Source organism: Pantherophis guttatus, chromosome 3, assembly GCF_059756535.1.
Source record: "Pantherophis guttatus breed Tessera chromosome 3, ASM5975653v1, whole genome shotgun sequence".
NCBI lineage: Eukaryota > Metazoa > Chordata > Lepidosauria > Squamata > Colubridae > Pantherophis > Pantherophis guttatus.
Genome location: NC_142065.1, coordinates 5698337 through 5720463, shown reverse-complemented (window position 1 = coordinate 5720463; position 22127 = coordinate 5698337). Strand labels below are relative to the sequence as shown.

At 46.8% G+C, this 22127-nt stretch overlaps 1 protein-coding gene across 1 annotated transcript; it reads left to right on the top strand.

Annotated features, from left to right (window-relative positions):
• Positions 1-160: 160 nt before the first annotated feature.
• Positions 161-21882, top strand: ARFRP1 (ARF related protein 1). The gene is made up of 8 exons (XM_060684331.2): positions 161-410; positions 2286-2385; positions 4692-4779; positions 7065-7147; positions 9789-9870; positions 10847-10917; positions 19836-19936; positions 20943-21882. The coding sequence occupies exons 2-8, from the start codon at positions 2293-2295 to the stop codon at positions 21028-21030; spliced, it is 606 nt and encodes a 201-aa protein (XP_060540314.1). The 5' UTR covers positions 161-410; positions 2286-2292; the 3' UTR covers positions 21031-21882.
• The last annotated feature ends 245 nt before the right edge of the window (positions 21883-22127 follow it).

Below are 22127 nucleotides of genomic sequence, written 5' to 3'. Positions count from 1 at the left end.
TGATTCGTGCCCGGCGAATCCGACCGGAAATGGTTTCTTCTCCCTCTTGTTTTCCTTCTCTGTCTATGGTTCGTGCCCGGCGAATCCGACCGGAAATGGTTCCTTTTCCCTCTTGTTTTCCTTCTCTGTCTATGGTTCGTGCCCGGCGAAGCCGACCGGAAGTGGCTCCGCCTGCCTCTCCTTTCCTTCCTTGTCTATGGTTCGTGCCCGGCGATCCGAGAGAGGGCGCGGCGTGGAGGCGCAGAGGCTCATGGGGATCGTGGTCTTTTACAGGCAGCGGGACGCCGTCGGCGGGCGGGGACCGGACTCCATTTCCCAGGGTGCCTCGCACGACCGAGGAAGAAGCCCATAAGGAAGGAGAGCAGGAGCCGTTAACCGAATTCGCCCCCCCCCACCTTGTAAAGTGCCCGGTAAGTCTCCTCCGGCGCCGCCCGCCTGCCTCGGGGACAGCGAAGGCCAAAACCTCAGCGGGGAAGGCGGGACTGCAATCCCCATCTCGCAAGTGGGTGGGCTGAAACCAGAAGCGCCTTGGGGGGGGCAAAAGAAATCACTCTGTGCATGCTCAGGGGCCCTCTTGACACTTCCCAGAGGACGTTGAAAGGCCAATACATTTGCATGAATAATTAAGTAAATAGCAGGAAATTCCTTGCTGGGATAATATTATTATTATTATTATTATTATTATTATTATTATTGGGTTCCTATTGTGCAGGTAGTCCTCGACTTACGACCACAATTGAGCCCGGTGGGGGGGCCGTTCTGTTGCTAAGCGAGACATTGGTTAAGCCAGTTTTGCCCCCATTTTACGACCTTTCTTGCCCCAGCGCTTAAGTGCAGTTGTTAAGTGAGTAATGTGGTTGTTAAACGAATCTCGCTTCCCCGTCGACTTTGCTGATCAGAAGGTCGCAAAAAGAGGATCAAACGATCCAGAGGACCCGGCAGTTGAAAAAGGGTAGCTGCTGCCACCTGTTGTATATACTTCGATGGGTACAGAACTCTGGCTGTATATACACACAACGTCTCCCTCGAGTTGCATTGCACACTTAGTGGAAGGGTCCATGTAGTTTCCTTGAAAGCAATGTGGAATTTTTCTAGTGTGAAAAAGGTAGATGTCTTAAGGGTGAGATTACTGGTCGTCCTTGATTTATGACCGCGGTTGGGACCAGAATTTCCGTTGCACAAGGGAGGCAGTTGTTCAGTGAGATGCACCCAGTTTTACTACCTTTCTAAGTTAGGAGTTGTAAGTTATAATACCTGTACAACCATTTGTGCCTAGACCAAGTGGTTAAGGCACCAGAAATTGGGAAGCTTTGAGTTCTAGTCCTGCTATAGGAATGAAAGCCAGCTGGATGACTTTGGGCCAATCTCCAGGAGACTGAGTTCTAGTTCTGCCTTAGACATGAAAACCAGCAGGGTATCTTTGGGCCAATCCCCAGGAGACTGTGAGTTCTAGTTCTGCATGAGACATGAAAACCAGCAGGGTGTCTTTGGGCCAATCCCCAGGAGACCGTGAGTTCTAGTTCTGCATGAGACATGAAAGCCAACTGGGTGACTTTGGGCCAATCCCCAGGAGACTGTGAGTTCTAGTTCTGCCTTAGACATGAAAACCAGCAGGGTGTCTTTGGGCCAATCCCCAGGAGACTGTGAGTTCTAGTTCTGCCTTAGATATGAAAGCTGGCTGGATGACTTTGGGCCAATCCCCAGGAGACTGTGAGTTCTAGTTCTGCCTTAGACATGAAAGCCAACTGGGTGACTTTGGGCCTATCACCAGGAGACGGTGAGTTCTAGTTCTGCATGAGACATGAAATCCAGCAGGGTGACTTGGGGCCAATCCCCAGGAATCTGTGAGTTCTAGTTCTGCATGAGACATGAAAGCCAACTGGGTGACTTTGAGTCAATCCCCAGGAGATTGCAAGTTCTAGTCCCACTTTAGGCATGAAAGCCAGCTGCTGACTCTGAGCCAGTCGCTCACTCTCTCAGCCCTACCTCACAGGGTCATTGTCAGTAAAATAGGAGGAAGGTGTGTGTTGGGATATGTTTGCTGCCTTGAGTTAAATAATGAAGGTGGGATACAAATAAGTAAATAAATATAAAAGGAGCATAATGCTAGGCTCGCACAGTTTCATCATTTTAGAAAATCTTGGGAAAATAACCATGGTATCAATTGATGAACCTCAAACAAGTCTCCGTTTCTTTTCATTAACGAGGGAAATTCCTGCCTGAATTTGGACCAGGAAGCAGTATCAAACTTTTGGCCAACTCAATGTTGTTGTCTTTGTTTACAGGAGCACAATGTACACACTGCTTTCCGGCCTTTACAAGTATATGTTCCGGCGAGATGAATACTGCATCTTAATCCTGGGATTGGACAATGCTGGAAAAACGGTGTGTATCTAGGCTTGTTCATAGAAACGGGAAAAATCTTCACCCCCTCTCTGTGCTTCTATTGGTTTATTCCTAGTCACAAAGTAGAAACTTCCAACTCCTGGATGGGATAAATTTCACCCATCTCTAATTTCATTAGTGTGGTGTACCTTCACCTGCAGGTAAAGAGGCTGTCAACTCAGGGCCTCCTCAAATGAAAATTTTACAATAATAATAAAAAAAACTGTTTAAATTGCCAAGACTTCATGAGATTGACTGCGTGCAAAGACAGCGTCTGCATTTCCTGTGTTGGATGAGGAGAGCACATCTTTCTCCTTCTGTCCTGACCGCTTTTTACAGAGGCACAATTGAGAGCGTTTTAACAAACTGCATCCCTGTTTGGTTTGGTAGCAGCAGTGCCTCAGAGAGAAGGTCCATAGAGAGAGTGATGAGGACAGCAGATGGAAAGTCCATACAGAGAGTGGTGAGGACAGCGGAGAAGATTACAGGAAGTTTGCTTCCCGTTATTCAGGATGCTGCTTATAAGAGCTATGCACTTAGAGCTTGAAGCATTGTTAGAGACTCCATACACCCATTTTACGGTGTGTTTCTGCTACTCACCTCTGGGAGGAGGTTTCCAAGTATTTTTAGCAGGACTACCAGATTCTGTAACAGCTTTGTTCCCTAAGTCATCCGTCTGGTAAATTCATAATAGTCCCTCAATAAATGGTTGTAAGTCCATTATAGCAAAAAAAGATGCTGAACATATAATTAAAAATAATGTTCTCAGAGAATCAATTAAATATCAAAAATATTCCAGACGGGCAGTCCTCTATGACTGTTCACTTAAAAATGGTTCGAATTAACAATGGCCTCCAAAAAAAATCAGTTATGGATTCAATTTAAACTTACAACTGAATTGTGATCGCAATTCAAGCCCTGGGCAACCACCTCACAATTTCAGACAAGTGATCACAATTTGTGACATTTCCCCCCCACTTTGTAGTAAAAACTACCACTGGTTTAGCAAGATTCACATTTATGACCATGGTGGCTTGACTTATGACCGTCGTAATATTTGGTTCAGTCACATAAGGACTCAACTCACAACTGCAACGACTTAAATTCCGGTCCCAATTGTGGTTCTAAGTCAAGGACTCCTTATAAGCAGAGATGGGCTTCACATAATTTTAACAAACCGGTTTGCCTAGTGCACAACCGAAAATGTGAGCGTGCCGCTTCAAACATACGGCGATTTCATGTGCACAGCTTCCAGCATACCTTCTCGGGCAGCTGCGGAGAGTAGAGCGGGCGAGGCGCGGAAATCAGCTGGGCTGTTTGGGCAGGGCGAGCGAGCCAGAGAGTGAGATATATAGGACGGGATAGCACCGGGGCGGGGGGGGGGGCAGGCCCAGCCGGTGGTCGGAATTACCGGTATGGGCGAACCGGTGTGAACCGGCAGCAGCCCACCTCTGCCCATAAGGGATCTACTACTCATTCTAAAACAAATTTGGGGAAAGGAGTGTTGTGACCCCGGCCCCGGAGGCTGATTTATCTTCGCATGCTGATTCGGAGGATGATATGGAGGAAGAGGAAGCTGTCACGAGCTATGTGCCGGAGGGGCCGTCTTCACTGGTGAGTCAGCAAGAACTGACAGTTGCTGACATGCCTCTGGACCCCAGCCAAATTGAGGAGGAAACAGAGGCCAGTAACGACGAGGGGGAGCCCCTATTGGATGCCAGAGAGACGTAGGAGACATCGTAGAGAACAGCTATTGCCACGCCCTAAGAGGTGTGGTCAGGAGACGTAGGGCCACACCCAAAAAGTATAAAAGGGGTGGGACTGGGCTGGAAAGGCGTGGTGAACAATTTGTTGGCGTTTTGGATGCAGTGGAGTTACAACTGTTAGTTTGGAGTTTTTGACAAGAGTCTGCATTCCTGCATTAGCCTGCTGGCTGTCTGCCAAGACCTTTGGAACATTGCCCGGTAACTATTGGACTTTGGAAGAGAACTATTTATTAAAGGGCCAGCTTCAGTCTCTCTAACCTGCATTTGTTACTGCTGTTTGTTACTATTTGAATCTCTGCAAGGCCACTCGTAGGAGGGGACAGAACAAGGATCATTAAACAGATCCATCTCAAAGGCCAGTAGTTTTTCAGTAGTTTCAAAAGAAACGGTTAACAAATCGTTCTGAGACAGCAAGGTTCTTTTTGCTTAATCTCCAGATCCAGAATTTGCATGAATTTTTGTCTCGTTTCCGTAGCAACCAACGGATATAAACAACTCAGGTTTTCCTCTACGTTTCCTTTCCTTTCTTTTCTTCCTCAGACTTTTCTTGAACAGACAAAAACGAGATTCAACAAGGCCTACAAAGGAATGAGCTTATCCAAAATCACAACCACGGTCGGCTTGAACAGTAAGTTGACCTCGATAGCTGAAGAGCGGGAGAGTACGAGTGGGGGACATTTGCCTTGGATTGGCGTTACCCAAAACTATGAGGGTCACCCAACAGATGCCGAGGAGACCAAAAATTAACCCCATCAATTTTCATTCAGAGGAATCTCTGAGCTTGGTTGTTTTCTTGGAGATGTTTCATGACCCAACTTGGTAACATCATCAGTGCTAAAGGGGGGTAGGGTGTGTGGAGTGGAAGAGGAGGACGACTCTGGGATCCTTGGTGCTCTCTGAGCTTGGTTGTTTTCTTGTAGACGTTTCATGACCCAACTAGGTAACATCATCAGTGCTAGAAAGGAGTGTGAGGAGGAGGAAGATTGTGAGGTCCCTGGTGCTCTCTGAGCTTGGTTGTTTTCTTGCAGACGTTTCATGACCCAACTAGGTAATATTATCAGTGCTAGAAGGGAGTAGGGTTTGCTCTCTGTCCTGATTTTATGATGGGGTTTTTAAAATTTGAAATTGGTTTTAAATTGAGATGTTTAAATTATGGGCCAAATTATTTAATTATTTTAAAACTATTTTAATTTTCGTGTACAAATGTTTTATTCTTGGCTGTTCACCGCCCTGAGTCCGAAAGGAGAAGGGCGGTATAGAAATTTTTTTAAAATAATAATAATAATAATAATAATAATAATAATAATAATAATAATAATAATAATAATAATAATAATAATATATACAAGTGGCTTTTCCTGTCAGTGTTGCTGGGAGTGTTCTTCATAGTTCCTTGACGAGGCCATGGTTCACTGTTTGATTGTTTGTCTGAATGTGATAGTTCCTTGATCGTCCCAACAACGCTGACAAGGCAAGCCATTTCTATGCAGGTAGTCCTCGACCTACGACCACCATTGAGTCCAACACTTCTCTCGCTGAGCGAGACGGTTGCTTAGTGAGTTTTACTCCATTTTATGAACTTTCCTGCCACAGCTAATAAGTTAGTAAACATGGTTGTTAAGTAAATCTGGCTTCTCCATTGACTTCGCTTGTCAGACGGTCGCAAAAGGGGACGACGTGACCCCGGGACGCTGCAACCGTCATAAATATGAGCCGGTCGCCAAGCTTATGAATTTTAATTTCACATAGGATAAAATAAATGATGTGACCTAGGCTTATTGAGTCATTACAATACACAATTAGTCCCAAATAAACCTATTTTATTGTAACAGCTGAGAATTACATTCATTCCCAGCTGAGTCCCAATTAGTTGCAAAACACGTCCTTCAGAATAATCACCAACCTTTATCTTTTTTGACATCCTGCCAAAGGCCTTACTTGGCAAAGCCCCACGAAGTTCAGAAACAAACGAGACACCGACTGGAAACAGAGTTAGCAATGTTGCTTTCCTGCAAAAGGCCCCAAGTGCCTTTGTTTCTCTTTTAAGCCTTATGGGAGGGGCCAGTCATCTCCTGGCCTTACTCCTGAGTCGTCCCTTTTGCTTTAGCTGCTCTTGCCTTCTGGCAGCTCTGAGCATGCGTGCACTAGGAACAGGCTCCTCCTGTTCCTCTGCTGTCCGACTCTGGGGGCTCCGGAGTCCGCGCATCACTCCCAGATGGCCCTGGCCCCTTCTCTGCCTCCGACACAGAGCCCTCATCCGGGCCTTCCCCAGACTCCAGGACTGGCCCATGTTCCTCCCCAGCCTCCTCACTGTCCAACTCCGCTGCCAGCTCCGCAAGCTGCTGTCGGACCACAACAATAAGATACAAAACACAAAAGTAAATAGGAAAGCAGTGGAGAGGAAGAGGGCGAAGAGGAGTGAGGAAGGATTTAAAAAAAAAGAAAAGGAAACATTGACTTCCGAATCTCTCTGTTACAGTAAAATAAGACACTGACATCAAATCATATCTTTTTGCTTTTTCATATTAATATGAACAAGCCATTTCTCTAAGGATCTTATCAGTCTAATCGGTAAAACCCAAAGTCAAAGTTTCACTCTTTTCCAAGCATCTGAATTTCGATCACGTGATGACGGAGACGTCGCAACCGTCATAAGCGTGAACCCGTCGCCAAGTATCACTGGGGATGCTTCCAAGGTCGTAACTCTGAAAAATGGTCATAAATCATTTTTTTCAGTGGCTTCAGTTCACTAAATGAACTGCTGTAAGTCGAGGACTATCTGTATATCCAAAGCTCTTTAGCCTTTCTGTTGCAGGCCTGTGTTTTAGACTTGAGTCGATCCCCCAAAGAAGTTAAATTCGACGCAATGCAGAAAAATGTGCACACTTTGAATTGTCTCCTTGTGTCTCCTAGTTGGCACTATAGATGTTGGCAAATCTCGGCTGATGTTTTGGGACCTCGGAGGACAGGACGAGCTTCAGTCTCTTTGGGACAAGGTAGGGTGGATAGATACGACTACAGTATTACACGGTCCTTAAACAAATCAACGGTGCATTACGGACGCAGTTTTGCTGAAACCGGACGTAAATACCAGTTTTGGGTTAAAAACATCATAAAACATTTTCGTGTGACTGCCGGACGCTGCAAAGGGTAGTAACTGTGATCCGGTTGCTGAGTTCAGTCACATGACCACGGTGGGAGGGGCAGAGCCGTTAGAACTTTGAATCCAAATCCAGGTAGGTCCGTCAGAACTTCAGATCGTCACTAAACAACCGGTTGCAAGTCAAGGATAGGGTTTCCTTTGGGGCTGTTGGAATATTTACTTTTTCCAGTCTGTTAGCTGTTGTGATATTCTCCAGATATGTTGGCATAGCTTAGTTCGATATTAACTACATTGATAAGTCTAAGTTATTAGTTAAATGTATGAAGTGGTGTTAAGGATATTGGTGTTGTGTTACCAACCAGCAGAGTAAATGCACAAGGAAACGTTGCTGAGAGCAATGAATAAGAGATATGCAAACTGGTTTATCAAAAGCTTACTTTATAGTAGAAAAACAGTCTCATAGTCTTTAAACAAATTCCAAGTCTTTGCCAGTTAAATCAGTCCAGTAGTTACAGAATCTTCTTACTCAACAAACATTAGTTGGTTAGAATAACAAACTCACTCTGGTTCACAAACCACGATGGTAGCAGATCCATCAAACGATGATTAGCAGATAACAACTCCTCTCAATGGTAGCTTATCATAGCAGCTTCATCATCAAACTGAATACGTTACAGTACCTTGCTTAAATACTCTCACAACCAGTCATTACCTAATTACAGCATGACTCAGCATTAAAGTCACATAATACATTTACAGATTAAAGTTACAGTACACTTATATTGCCTGGACAACTGTTAGGCTCAAACCATATCCTAACAAGTAGTATAGGGTCTCCTGTTTGAGCAGTGGGTTGGACTAGAAGACCTCCAAGGTCCCTTCCAGCTTTGTTCTGATTAATTTTACTGTTCCTTCTTTGATTCCTTGCCATATTTCAGTGGTTATTCCATATCGGTAATGTCTGGAGTGCTGATCCAACAATATTTTAATATTAGAGGTTCTTGTAAGTAGGGAATATCTTCTAAGGCAGGGGCATCCAATCTCGGCAACTTTAAGACCTGTGGACTTCAACTCCCAGAATTCCTTGGGTAGCATGGGGAATTCTGGAAGTTGAAGTTCAGAAGTCTTGAAGTTGTTAGGGTTGGACACCCCTGTTCTAAGGTATCTTGAATGTTGATCGCTCTACTCTTTCCTTGAATATTCTTCTTTCCTCTCCTCTGCCCTCCCCTCTCATCTCCTCCCCCTTCTCTCTCTCTCTTTCTTCCTTGAATATGTCTGTCTCTCCCCTCCCCTCTCCCCTCGTCTCCCCCTCCTCTCTTTCGTCGGGGAATTCTGGGAGTAGAAGTCCACATACGACTTCAGTGGCCGATGTTGGGAAACAATGCTGTGGAGAAAAATCCCCTTCCCTTCCCTCATCCCTCTCCTCCTCTCTCCCCCTTCTCCTCACTTCTCTCTACCTCTTTCTTTCTCTCTCTGTCTCCCCCCTCACTTCTCACTAGTTGGGGAATTCTGGGAGTTGAAGTCCATATGACTTCAGTGGCCGATGTTGAGAAACAAGGCTGTGGAAAAAAATCTGAGAAATGAATAATCCTCTTCTCTTCTCTTCTCTTCTCTTCTCTTCTCTTCTCTTCTCTTCTCTTCTCTTCTCTTCTCTTCCCTTCCCTTCCCTTCCCTTCCCTTCCCTTCCCTTCCCTTCCCTTCCCCTCCCCTCCCCTCCCCTCCCCTCCCCTCCCCACTTCTCTGTGTCTCTCTCTTTCTCTCTCCTCTCTCCCCCTCACTTCTCGCTAGTTGGGGAATTCTGGGAGTTGAAGTCCACATGACTTCAGTGGCCGATGTTGAGAAACAAGGCTGTGGAAAAAAATCTGAGAAATGAATAATCCTCTTCTCTTCTCTTCTCTTCTCTTCTCTTCTCTTCTCTTCTCTTCTCTTCCCTTCCCTTCCCTTCCCTTCCCTTCCCTTCCCTTCCCTTCCCTTCCCCTCCCCTCCCCTCCCCTCCCCTCCCCACTTCTCTGTGTCTCTCTCTTTCTCTCTCCTCTCTCCCCCTCACTTCTCGCTAGTTGGGGAATTCTGGGAGTTGAAGTCCACATGACTTCAGTGGCCAATGTTGAGAAACAAGGCTGTGGAAAATAATCTCTTTTCCTCTCCCTCTGTCCGTCCGTCCGTCTATGCTGCCCGGCTTGCCGAGATGGATTCTGGGCATCTTATATTCATGCCATTAAAATTCCATCTATAACATTAAAAGGATCAGCAAGAACCATACGTTCAAAATTCAGCACACATTTAATTTTCAACATTCAAAATGTTACTCTTTGCGGTATTGCTTTGGGGTTTTATTATATTTGCAATGAGACCTATTTTAACATAGGTTTGCACTGAAGGATAGAGCAGCAGCGTATAGAAGCATTACCAGGCAGCGCTGGCAAAGTCCAAAAGGAACTTTCTAGAAGTGGGAAGAGTTGTAATGTAAAGCGTGAAAACTTAAAGCTCCCTTAACGGACTTCAGTTTCTTTTTTGCTTTTTTTATGTGGCCTCAGTATTACGCAGAATCCCATGGGGTCATTTACATTATCGATTCCACCGATGAGGAAAGGCTGTCGGAATCCAAGCGAGCTTTTGGTAAGTGTGTGTGTGTGTGAGAGAGAGAGAGAGAGAGAGAGAGAGAGAGAGAGAGAGAGAGAGAGCAAGAAATCCAGACATTTGGAGTTTGACACATCTCCAGGGGTTACTGGAGTTTCCTCCCTGCAGTGAGGGAATTCAGTTGCACAAATTGCCAACAGCAATTTGGTGTAGTGGTTAAGATATTGGCCGAAAACAAGGAGACAGGGAGTTCTAGTCCCGCCTCAGGCATGAAAGCCGGCTGGGTGACTTTGGGCCAATCCCCAGGAGACGGTGAGTTCTAGTCCCGCTTTAGGCATGAAAGCCGGCTGGGTGACTTTCAGCCTATCACCAGGAGACGGTGAGTTCTAGTCCCGCTTTAGGCATGAAAGCCGGCTGGGTGACTTTGGGCCAATCCCCAGGAGATGGTGAGTTCTAGTCTCGCTTTAGGCATGAAAGCCAGCTGGGTGACTTTGGGCCAATCCCCAGGAGACCGTGAGTTCTAGTCCCGCCTTAGGCATGAAAGCCGGCTGGGTGACTTTGGGCCAATCCCCAGGAGATGGTGAGTTCTAGTCCCGCCTTAGGCATGAAAGCCGGCTGGGTGACTTTGGGCCAATCCCCAGGAGACTGTGAGTTCTAGTCCCGCCTTAGGCATGAAAGCTGCCTGGGTGACTTTCAGCCTATCACCAGGAGACGGTGAGTTCTAGTCCTGGTTTAGCCCTGAAAGTCAGCTGGGTGGCCCAGTCCCTCTCTCTCTCTCAGCTCAGTCCAACTCACAGGATTGTTGTTGTGGGGAAAATAGGTGGCGGAAGAGGTATTATGTCTGTCCTCTGCCTTGACTCAACTTATATAGTGATAAAGGTGGGATCAAACTCGAATCAATAAATACGCATGCCATCTTATTTTGAAATTATTGAAGCCTTATTTTCAGAACATATTTTGACAAACCTAGCCTGGATTTTTGATCTCTCTCTCTCTCTCTTTTGCTCCTTTACAGAAAAGATGATAACCAATGAAGTTCTGGAAGGTGTCCCTTTGTTGGTTCTCGCTAACAAACAAGATATAGAGGTGTGGTTTTTTTAAAAAAATATTATTTTCTAAAAGATACCTGTATTTATTTTAATAGATCCAGATTGCTTTTCTGTCCACAAAACAAGGAGAGCATCATTGAAAGATGGATGGATATGTGTGTGCATAATTATCACATACACCTCTTTATTTTTTAAAATTATATGCCCCCCATCTCTCTGTAAAGTGACTGGATGGCTCTGTAATTTTTTTTCAGGGGTGAAATCTACTTATCTTCCTTACCGGTTCGGAAGCGCATGTGCAGAATTTTAAAAAAACATTACTTCCTGGTTAAAACCAGGAAGTAATGACACCCGGGCGGGTGGGAGGAGCTCTGCCATCGCTACCAGATCGCCGAACCAACGGTCAAGATCGCTACCGGATCGGACGATCCGGTCTGATCTGGGAGCATTTCACCCCTGGTTTTTTGTTTTTTAAAACCCAGAAGTAATTATTACACAAATGAAAAAGTTGAAACAGAAGCCAAACAGCTTTCCATTGAATGAACTAAGGCAGTGATGGCTAACCTTTTTGCCGTCGCGTGCCAAAAGCAGGGGGAGCATGGGGGGGGTGTCACATACCCGCGTGCCCACACCCATAATTCAATGGCCCCCTACGCTCCACCCCCCACGCGACCCTTGCTTTTGGCACGCGACAGCAAAAAGATTACTGGTGGGCCTGGTAGGCCTGTTTTTTGCCCTCCCCAGGCTCCAGAGGCATTCTTGGAGCCTGGGGAGGGTGAAAACAGCCTTCCCCACCCGCCCTGGAGCCCCTCCAGAGGCCGGAAACAGCCCGTTTCCCGATGTATGGTGGGCTCGGAAGGCCCGAAAATCAGCTAGCTGGCGTGCACATGCACACTGGAGCTCAGCTAGGACAACACTCGTGTGCCCACAGATATGGCTCCGTGTGCCACGTGTGGCACACATGCCATAGGTTCGCCATCTTGGAACTAAGGTAACCTCGTTTTTCTGGTGGTTTTCTTAAAATATTGATACATAGTCTGTGATTGGTTTAATGTAGAAATCACCGTAGACACTTCCCTGTTTTACAATAGTCACGGATTTTGCATTACGTCCCAATGTTTCTGTGGATACACATTGATCAAATTTCGATCTAGGGCAGGGGTGTCCAACTTTGGCAACTTTAAGCCTTGGCGGACTTCAACTCCCAGAATTCCTCAGCCAGTTTTGCAAAGCTGGCTGGGGAATTCTGAAAGTTGAAGTCCGCTAAGGCTTAAAGTTGTCAAGGTTGGACACCCCTGATCTAGGGGAAGACGCAACAAAAAAGCAGCAGATTTTTTTGCAGCCTTGAATGCCATCGGGTGTACAGGTAAATCTTTGACTTAACGACCACAATTGAGGCCGGAGACTTAGGTCGTTGAAGGAAGCGGTCATTCAGTGAGCTGCTTCCCTCAACGACCACAACACTTCCAGTTGCAATCGTTGCCAGTTATCTCCTGGGACGTTAAGCAGGCAGAAGAAACGAGAGAGACTGGAGCGACTCGAAGAGGCTGGCTGAAAAACATCCCTCTCACAACCCAAGCAGGATTTGGGCAACCGTCTCTGTCAGCTGCAAGAAGCCAGGAACCAGAATGGTTCAAATGAGTACAAGTTTATGCCGTGGTATCTCTCAACAAGAATCTACTAAACCAGGTGTGTCAAACTCAAGGCCTGGGGGCCAGATCCAGTCCCTGGGGTGTTTAGATATGGCCCGTGGGGTTCCACTTACCTTCGCTACCGGTTCAGGAGTGCGTGCGTGCATGTGCTTGCTTCACTCGCGCACAGTGCTTCTGCATGTGCACAGAGCGTCTGTGATGTCGTCCAGGTGGGTGGGCAGAGCCTCCCGGCCCCGCCACTAGTGGTTCGCCCGAACCGGTAGAAACTCAACACTGACTGACCCACGGTGGTTCTGCTAGCAAAAACAGAGCACGTGGCCCTCCGGAGCTCCGTTTTCACCGGCAGAGGGTTGCAGGAGGCTGTCGCAGTCGCCCTCCGGAGCTCCATTTTTCACCAGCAGAGGGTTGCAGGAGGCCATCGCAGCCGAAAACGGAGCTCTGGAGCCTGTTTTCGCTGGCAGAGTGCTTGGGTCACCACAAGCGCCCCCGACACAAGTGATGTCGAGCTGACTACGCCCACCCTGGCCACGCCTACCCACCCACCACCACCCTGAGGTCAAACACAACCTTCATGCGGTCCTCAATGAAATCGAGTTTGACACCCCTGTACTAAACGGTCAAAGCAAATTGGCGGTTGGTAAGAGTCGACGGAATTGATCGTGTGACGTGTTAGTACCCCTTTACAATCGGTGGTATTCAGCTGGTTTTATCCGGTTCGGGCGAACCGCTAGGGGCGACTGCGGGATGCCCCGCCCATCCGCGCAGACAACATGACGTCCCATTTTTCCATGTTTTTGAGGCTCTGTGCATGCACAGAAGGCATTGCGTGAGCACGGAAGATGCGCGCGCGCAGATTTGCGAACCGGTAGGGAAAGTAAGTGAATCCCTCCAACCAGGCTGGAGAATTCTGGGAGTTGAAGTCCACAAGTCTTAAAGCTGCCAAGTTTGAAGACCTCTGCCATAGACATTTGCTGAAAAGGACTGTGTTGTCAACAGGAGCCAGGCAGTGTCATATCCCTCCCCTTCTGTTGGGAATAACCCAGGAGGCCTCTTTGACCCCTCTTTCAAACCCTACGCCCTCTCTGTCCAGAGTGCGAATGTGGCCGTGTTGAAAAGACGGTGGGAAGTTGCTGTTTTGAATTTTACGCGCCTTTTATTGTGCCCTTAACAGCTGCAGTAGCAGGTGCTGTCCCCCAGAGGGCGCCGGCACTTCGTTGAAAATAACCATTTACCGTTTCATGCCAGAGAGGGCTCTTCGGCCGTTGCGTCTACCTCTTCTCACACTCTTGCATCATGCCAGGTCCAAAGAGTGCATTCTTTTGTGTACCGCCAAACCGGACGTGAAGAAAGGAAGAAGGCATTGCCGTTTCCAAATATTTAAACATCAAACACCTCATTCAAAGAGACTCAGGATGTTTACATCGGTAGCGCCTCCTGACTCAAGACGAGGCATTGAGTCTGTTGGCTTGCACAACGCAGAAGCCACCTCGCTCACCTTATGTGTTAAGACTGTGGTCTGTTCGAAGTGTTTTAAGCACAAAAATTGCCCCCATGCGAACTCTAGTAATTTCTTTTCAATTTATCTGGAAAAGTGCGCAGGATTACAAAAACTACCCAGGAGATGGGTCAAAGCATTTTCGTGTTCTGTACAGGTAGTCTTCGACTTACGAACATTTATTTATTTATTTATTTATTTATTATTTATTTGTTTGATTTATATGCCGCCCTTCTCCGGAGACTCAGGGCGGCTTACAATGCGTTAAGCAATAACCTTCATACTTTTGTATATTTATACAAAGTCAGCTTATTGCCCCCACAATCCGGGTCCTCATTTTACCTACCTTAGAAAGGATGGAAGGCTGAGTCGACCTTGAGCCTGGCGAGATTCGAACCTGCAGTAATTGCAGGCAGCTGGCAGCTAAATACTACTTTAACAGTAGTTTGGTCCACTGCGCTACCAGTCTCTTATTTAGCGAACAAAGTTACAGTGACATTTGGAAACGGGGACTTACGACCGGTCCTCGTGCTTACGACCACCTTAGCATCCCTAAGGTCACATGATCAAAATTCATGGCGCTTAGCAAACGGCGTGTACAGGTAGTTCATTTAGTGACCATTCAGTGTTGCAAAGGCATTGAAAAAAAATGACTTATGACTGCTTTTTACAATTAAGGTGGTTGCAGCATCCCCATCTCTCTCTCTCTCTCTCTCCTGGAACTCAAGCCAAAAATGTCTTTTTCAGCAAATGTCTATGGGGATTCTCAGTCATCCAGAACGTGGTTGTCCCAAAGGTGCTTTCTCAAAAGGCAAACTGGACTTTTTTGGGTTTTTTCCCTTGAAAACGTTTCGCTTCTCATCCAAGAAGCTTCTTCAGTTCTGACCGAATGGTGGAGAATGCAAGGATTTACTGTATATTCTTTGCAGTCATCTGGTCGTTAGTACTCTCTCTGAGAGTCGTTGAGGGCCACTCGGAGGTTTATATGAGCCGTGGTGGCGCAGTGGTTAGAAGGCAGTACTGCAGGCTATTTCTGCTGCCTGCCGGCTGCCTGCAATTCGACAGTTCGAGTCTCACTAGGCTCAAGGTTGACACGGCTTTCCATCCTTCCGGATAAAATGAGGACCCAGATTGTTGGGGGCAAGAGGCTGGCTCTGTAAACCGCTTAGAGAGGGCTGTAAAGCACTGGGAAGCGGTATATAAGTTTAAATGCTATTGCTATCTATGCCCTCAGGCTCACCTGAGTAGTGCAAATGGGTGTGGAATCTTCTTAGACCTGCTGAAAGGACTATGTTGTGGACAGGGGATATGGGGGGTGGCATCCCTCCCCCTCTGTTGAGAGGGGGCTGCTTGACCTTAACGTAAATGGCCTCTTTGACCCCCATTCTGGACAAAGAGGACCGCTGGTTTGAGGGAGAGGGGTAAAGCACAATCCTTTCAGCAGTTCCAACAAGGTTACACACCCATTCACACCCTGATTCAGTGACCCCCCGAGGGCACAGACGGACCTCCAAGCGGCCTCAATGACTCTCAGAGAGAGTACTAACGACCAGAGCACTGCAAAGAATGCACAGTAAATCCTTCCACCCCCCGCCATTCAATCAGAACCGAAGAAGCTTCTCGGATGAGAAGCGAAACATCTTCAAGGGGAAAAAAACCAAGGAAGTCCTGTCGCCTCTTGAAAAAGCCCCTTTGCGTATATTATTTTAAGAAAAACAAACAAACGAGATTTTATTTCGAAATGCAACTGGAAGTGATCGTTGTCGGACCTTTAATTTTCTAATCTGGGCGTATTCCGAATTCCACCCGATGAGTAAAGACTGCTTTCGTGCCTTATTTATCATGCTTTAAACATTTGTGGCCTAATTCAGCATGAATGTTTTGGAAACAGAAGTCCGGTTACTAAAGAATTTCAGAGAAGCGTAACATTGCTTAAAAATGCCGTCTGGGCAGGGTCTTAGGAAACGCCGATGGCTTTCGAGTTCGGCTTGGCCCATGTTGCTGTTGTGTAAAACTTAACAAATTGTGAGTCAGTTCTTGTTCATGGTGACATTTCTAGATAAGAAGTTAATCCATTCTCCCTTTTCCGTGTGTTGTTGTTTTTTCCCCCCAGTGCTACTTATGACTTAATCCTGCCCTTTTCCCTCGCATTTTAATGTTTAAATAACAGGCAAACCCAAGAGTGGATTAAGATCCTTAGCGGATTAAAAATACAATGACAATGTACGGATGGTCCTTGATTTACAACAGGTCGTCTAGTGACCATTTAAAAGTTACAACGGCACGGAGAAAGGGACTTACGGCCATTTTTCACACTTATGACCTTCGTGGCACACACACACACACACGTCATCCTGTGATCAAAATTCAGATGCTTGGCAACTCATACTTACGACGGTGGCTGTGTCCCCAGGTCCTGCCATCCCCTTTTGCGAAGTTAACAGGGTTAGCCAGATTCACTTAACGACCGGTTTAACCGACTTTATCAACTGCAGTGATTTCACTCGACAGCCGTGGCAAGAAAGGTCGTAAAACAGAGGCAAAACCCACTTAACCAATGTCTCCCTTAACCGCAGAAATGTTGGGCTCATGTCTGGTCGTAAGTCGAGGACTGCCCGTATTCATTTCGGGAAAGTTTTGCTTTCTGTTGCCGTTTCTTAGAAGTCAGGTCTGTTACTGAAAGCATCTTCTGAGTTGGCACTGAAACCTTGCAGTCATCTCCTCCTCCTCTGTTCTTGGCCTTGGCGTCAATAGTTTGTGCCAGTCTGGCATATATTTGCTTTTGGTTTCCATATCTCTCTGTTTCTTTGCTCCGTGCCAGGCTGTAACCTTATATTCAAAGCATAAGTAATTGTTTGAATGAAAGCCATTTAGCAGCGTGGAACATTTTGCGTCACGGCTCTTGAGTTTCGGTGCTTGAAAATTGTTTGCGGGGTTGAATAACCAGAAATAATGAAACAGATCCCAGCTTCAGAGTAACCGAAGCAGCGTGTAGATTAAATTAATGGCTCCACGTTAGGGTAAACGTGTCTTACTTTACCCAGAATGCGCTAAGTCTTGCAAAAATGTGCGAGGAGTCCTTGGTGCTCTCTGAGCTTGGCCGTCTTCTTGCAGAAGTTTCATTACCAAACCAGGTAACCTCAAGGCACTGATGATGTTATCTAGTTTGGTAAGGAAACGTCTGCAAGAAAACAACGAAGCTCAGAGAGCACCCAGGACTCCACTGTCATCATCATCATCGTCCTCCTCCTCCTCCTCCTTCCCGCCCGCAAACCCCACATCCTTCTAAGAACTGATGATGTTTGCTAGTTTAGTAATGAAACACCTGCAAGAACACAACAAAGGTCAGAGTGTCCACGGAGATTCTGAGTCCGTGATGGCGAACCTATGGCACGCGTGCCATAGGTGGCACACGGAGCCATGTTGCCTGGCACGCCAGCTCAGCTCCGTCAGCTGATTTTTGGCCCTTTTGGGGCCACCAGAAGAGGGCCTGGGAGGGGGGGGAAGGCGTGGTTTTTTTCTCCCTGGCTCCAGATCCTCTCTCTGCATCTGGGGAGGGTGAAAACAGCCTTCCCCACCCCCTCGGAGGCCCAAAACGGCCCATTACTCAACTTCCAGCCTCCGAGAGGGTGGGAACCATACCGGGCCATCGCGTGCCAGGAGTGGGGGGGGAAGGGGGGTCGCGCTCGCATGCGCGTGGCAGGGCACATAGAATTATGAGTGTGGGCACACATATGCGCAAACCTCCCCCGCCCCCCCTTCCTGGCACGCAATGGCAAAAAGGTTAGCCATCGCTGATCTAAATCATCCAGCTCACAGTTCTCCCAAAGGTGTTTTTTCAAGAGGCAACTGGACATCTTTTCTTGAAGACATTTCGCTTCTCATCCCAGAAGCATCTTCAGTTCTGACTGAATGGTGGAGGGTGGGGGGGAAGGATTTATATTCCTTGCAGTCGTCTGGTTGTTAGCGCTCTTTCCGAGGGTTGCTGAGGCCACTTGGAGGTTTCAGCAATTCCAAGAAGGCTCTATGCCCATTTGCACTCTGACTCAGGAGGCCCTGAGGGCACAGATAAACCTACCAAGTGGTGTCAATAATTCTCAGAGAGAGGACTAACGACCAGATGACTGCAAGGAATATAAATCCATCCATCCTTCACCATTCAGTCAGAACTGAAAATGCTCCTTGGATGAGAAGCGAACTGTCACCAAAGAAAAACGAAGTCCAGTTGCCTCTTGAAAAAGCACCTTTGGGACAACAAAGCTCAGAGAATACCAAGGACTCCATAATCCTCCTCCTTCTCCTCTCCACAAACCCCACTCCCTTCTAGCACTGACAATGTCACCTAGTTGGGTAATAAAACATCAGTAAGAGAACAACCAAGCTCAGAGAGACTAAGGACACTAAGTTTCCGAAAGATGCCCTAATTAATTCATGAGCCATGAGCCAAACTTCAAAAGAAATATAGTCATTTATTAGGAGCACCATTTCAGCAATATTCGGATTATTCGGCAATACTCGGATGCAGTTAGAACTAATCCCACGTAGATTTACATTCCCCTATGACCCTGTCTCTCCTCTCCTCTCTGGCCATGTCATAAATCACATTCTCCAATTAACCACTTTGGCTGGCTGTGAAACCCAACACCCTCCTACTGATTGCGGTAAGAAAGCATCTATGGAATGCAGCTTCAGTTATGGAAATCAATCAGCTCTATCAGTTCTCCCTCCCTCCTGCTCATGGCAACTTGAAAGCTTTACAAGTTGACAGTTCAACCCTGAATTACAAAGTCGTCCTCCTCTTCCTTTTCCTCCTCTCCACCAACCCCACACCCTTCTAGCACTGATGATGTTACCTAGTTGGGTCATGAAACATCTGTAAGAAAACCACCAGGCTCAGAGAGCACCAAGAATCCCTCATTTCAACCTTTTGCTACAAATATTCCCCTTTATCGAAGTAAATGTGTAACCAAAAGCTCACAGGCCATATTCTCTGATACTATATGATATTAACCTGGCTAGTGCAGGGGGAAAAAAGGGTGAAACAAAACAGCTTTCTCTTGGAAATGTTTTTATTTAAACTGGCAAAACGGTCCACCTCAAGGAAAATGGCCCCAGGACTTCCCCGATCCTGGAGGCACTCCTTGCTCTGCACATTCATTTAACGACTACATTCAGGAAGAGCAGGAGTGCGGGCATCATTAAATAAGGTTGTCTCACCCAACAGCCATCCCCACTTGGGACTGTACAGGTAGTCTTCGACATTTCGATCACACACTTGAGCCCTGCATTTCGAAACGTTTCTTAAGTGAGTTCTGCCCCATTTTATGACTTTTCTTGCCATCGTTAAGTGAATCACTGAAATTGTTAAGCTACTCACACAGTTGTTAAGTGAATTTGGCTTCCCCACAGACTTTGTTTGTCAGAAGGTCACAAAAGTTGATTACGTGACCCTCCCAGGACACTGCAACCATCATAAAGATGAGTCAGTCGCCAAGCGTCCGAATTTTGATCATATGATTATGCTGCAAAGACCGTAACTGTGAAAAGCATCACAAGTCACTTTTTTCAATCCTGTTGCCACTTCGAAGAGTCGCTGAATGAACTGTTGTAATTCGAGGAGTACCTGCAATGGGTAGGTTCCATTGCAATTGTAGGTCCAGGCCTACCTGATTCCACCCTCCATGTTTCCCAACAGGGAGCAGAGTGTCGGAGGTCTTCCAGGCTACCCATGCTTGAGCTATTCGTTCAGAGATATTTGTTGAATAGATTTGCCAAAACGTGTCTCTTCCATTTCTCTTCTTCCTCCAGAACTGCCTCTCGATCCCTGATATCAAGACGGCGTTCAGCGACTGCATCAACAAAATTGGAAAGAGGGACTGCTTGACCCAAAGTTGCTCGGCCCTCACTGGGTAGGTAGGGAGCCTGTCGGGGAAGGAGAACTGGAAAGGCCTGGTCAAAAGACGGTCAACTCACTCTTAGGACCCCTACTTAAATAGTATTGGCCTGGATTCTGGCGGAACCTAGAATCCAAGAATGCAAGTGTCAGGGCTCCGACGAATGCCCTAATTAACTCATGAGCCTCGAGCCAAGTTTCAAAAGAAATCCAGTTATTTATTAGGAGCAACATGTTGGCAGCTTCCCAAGTGTAATCAACTCTGCTGCATGTAATTTACAGCTCAACTATGACCCTGTTCCCCCCCCCTCCCCTCAGGCTGTGTCATAAATCACATTCTCCAACGAGGCACTTTCCCAGGCTGTGGAAACCACGCCTCACAAACTGGATCACAAATCTGAGATCCAACTTTTGAGGAAGGTATGTTTTGAGATAACTTTTGAGGAAGAATGTGGCTGCTGAATTGCTCCGTCAGTTCTCCCGCTTTTTCTACCCATGGCAACTCGAGCCTGGATAGCTCAGCAGACTAATGCGTTGTAATTTAACTCCAGCTGTCTGCAATTAGTAAGTTCGAATCTCTCCAAGGCTCAAGGTTGACTCAACCTTCCATCCTTTCTAAGGTAAGTTAAATGAGGACCCAGATTGTGGGGGCAATAAGCTGACTTTGTAAAAATATACAAAAGGATGAAGGCTATTGCTTAACGCACTGTAAGCTGCCCTGAGTCTCCGGAGAAGGGCGGCATATAAATCAAATTTAAAAAAAAGAAAAAAGAAAGAAATTGGGGGCTCAATTGTATTTGTAAGCAGAGGACTATCTAAAGTAACTCTGGGCAGCTGACCGGTAATTTGAATGTAGATATATGAAAACTGGACAGTCCCGTCAGGGAAGGCCAAATATCTAGAACCCCCTAAAAAAGGGTATTTTTATGGCGCAGGCCTCTCTTTTAAAAGAACAGGACCATCCCACACATGGTTTGGAAGTCATGCTGGACCCTTCTGTGTCTCTCTCCCCCTTTCCACAGGAAAGGCGTCAACGAAGGCATTGAGTGGATGGTCAGGTCGGTGGTGAGGAACATCCATCGTCCCCCGAGGCAGAAGGACATCACATAGGAGGGACCACCAAGCGATCGCCACGCCGGACACTTTGGCCCCTCCGCAGAGACTCTTGTCCTCCTTCCTCTTCGCCTTCCTTTCTCCTCCCCTCTCTCTGTCCCTCAAGGAGCTTCCTAGGACCCCCCTCCCCTCCCCGAATCAAAGATACGTTTGTCCCCCTCTCGTGGCATCTTGCAAGAGATCTCAACCCCGAGAAGAACTGAGACGGGACTTCCTTTCCTTCCTGCTCTGCTGTCCCTCCTCGTGAGCATGGAGTGGGACGGGGTGATCGATATTCCAAATATGCATAGGATGCATGTCCCCTTCTCTCCTTTTTTTTTCTTTTTTTTTTTTTCTTTTGCAAAGCTACAAATCTGTCGGGAATTGGAAGACTTCTGGGGCTACTTGATCAAACGGGGCCACGGAGCAGAGGGGGAAAACCCCGTTTTCCAGGGATCTTCTGGGCCGTCCCATAAATCTGATTTTGCACTTGTGTGGAAAAGGAGCGATCGGCAGTGAGGGGGCGGACTCTTTTTTTATAGCAAATGTACACCTCACAAATGCTGCAGAGAGAGAGAAAGAGAAAAAAAAAGAGAGAAATCACTGCCGGAGCTCTCTGTCCTTTTTTCATCTCGGTTCCTATATTTGTGCACAGGATTAAAACTGATTTCTAGTCCTTTTCCGCTCCGTTGCTTTTCTCTACGGTGTGAGTAGAAAAAAAAAAATCAAGTGTTCGTGCTAGAGAAGGACTCATTGAGGAAATGTTCCGGCTCTGGTTGCGGAATGAGACAACTCGCTTCGGCCAACTGACCTCCGGACAGTTCAGCGATCCCATTGAATTGTTGAAAATAATTTAAACGACGATTGTAATTGTTGTCACTCCCGTTTCATTTTGGCATTCCTTCGTTTCATGATTCTATCCCCGCCGTTTCTTCGGGATCGGTGTAACTTTTGTCCCGCAGCGAGTTGGCCGGCGATGTGTTAGCAGTGGCCAGTTGGGCCATGGTGAGTCATCCAAGACCTCTCTGGTCTTGCCAGAGTCCAATATCTGAAGAGATTGTAAAAAGATTACGGTCCAGTAAAACGTCATTATCCTTTGGTCCAACATTGACCTG

Excerpts from the sequence above, each read along its gene's own strand:
- ARFRP1 (XM_060684331.2), top strand. The coding sequence starts at position 2,293 with ATGTACACACTGCTTTCCGGCCTTTACAAGTATATGTTCCGGCGAGAT. Across the intron at positions 7,148-9,788 it reads TTCAGTCTCTTTGGGACAAG|TATTACGCAGAATCCCATGG; the intron begins GTAGGGTGGATA and ends ATGTGGCCTCAG. Across the intron at positions 10,918-19,835 it reads CTAACAAACAAGATATAGAG|AACTGCCTCTCGATCCCTGA; the intron begins GTGTGGTTTTTT and ends TTCTTCCTCCAG.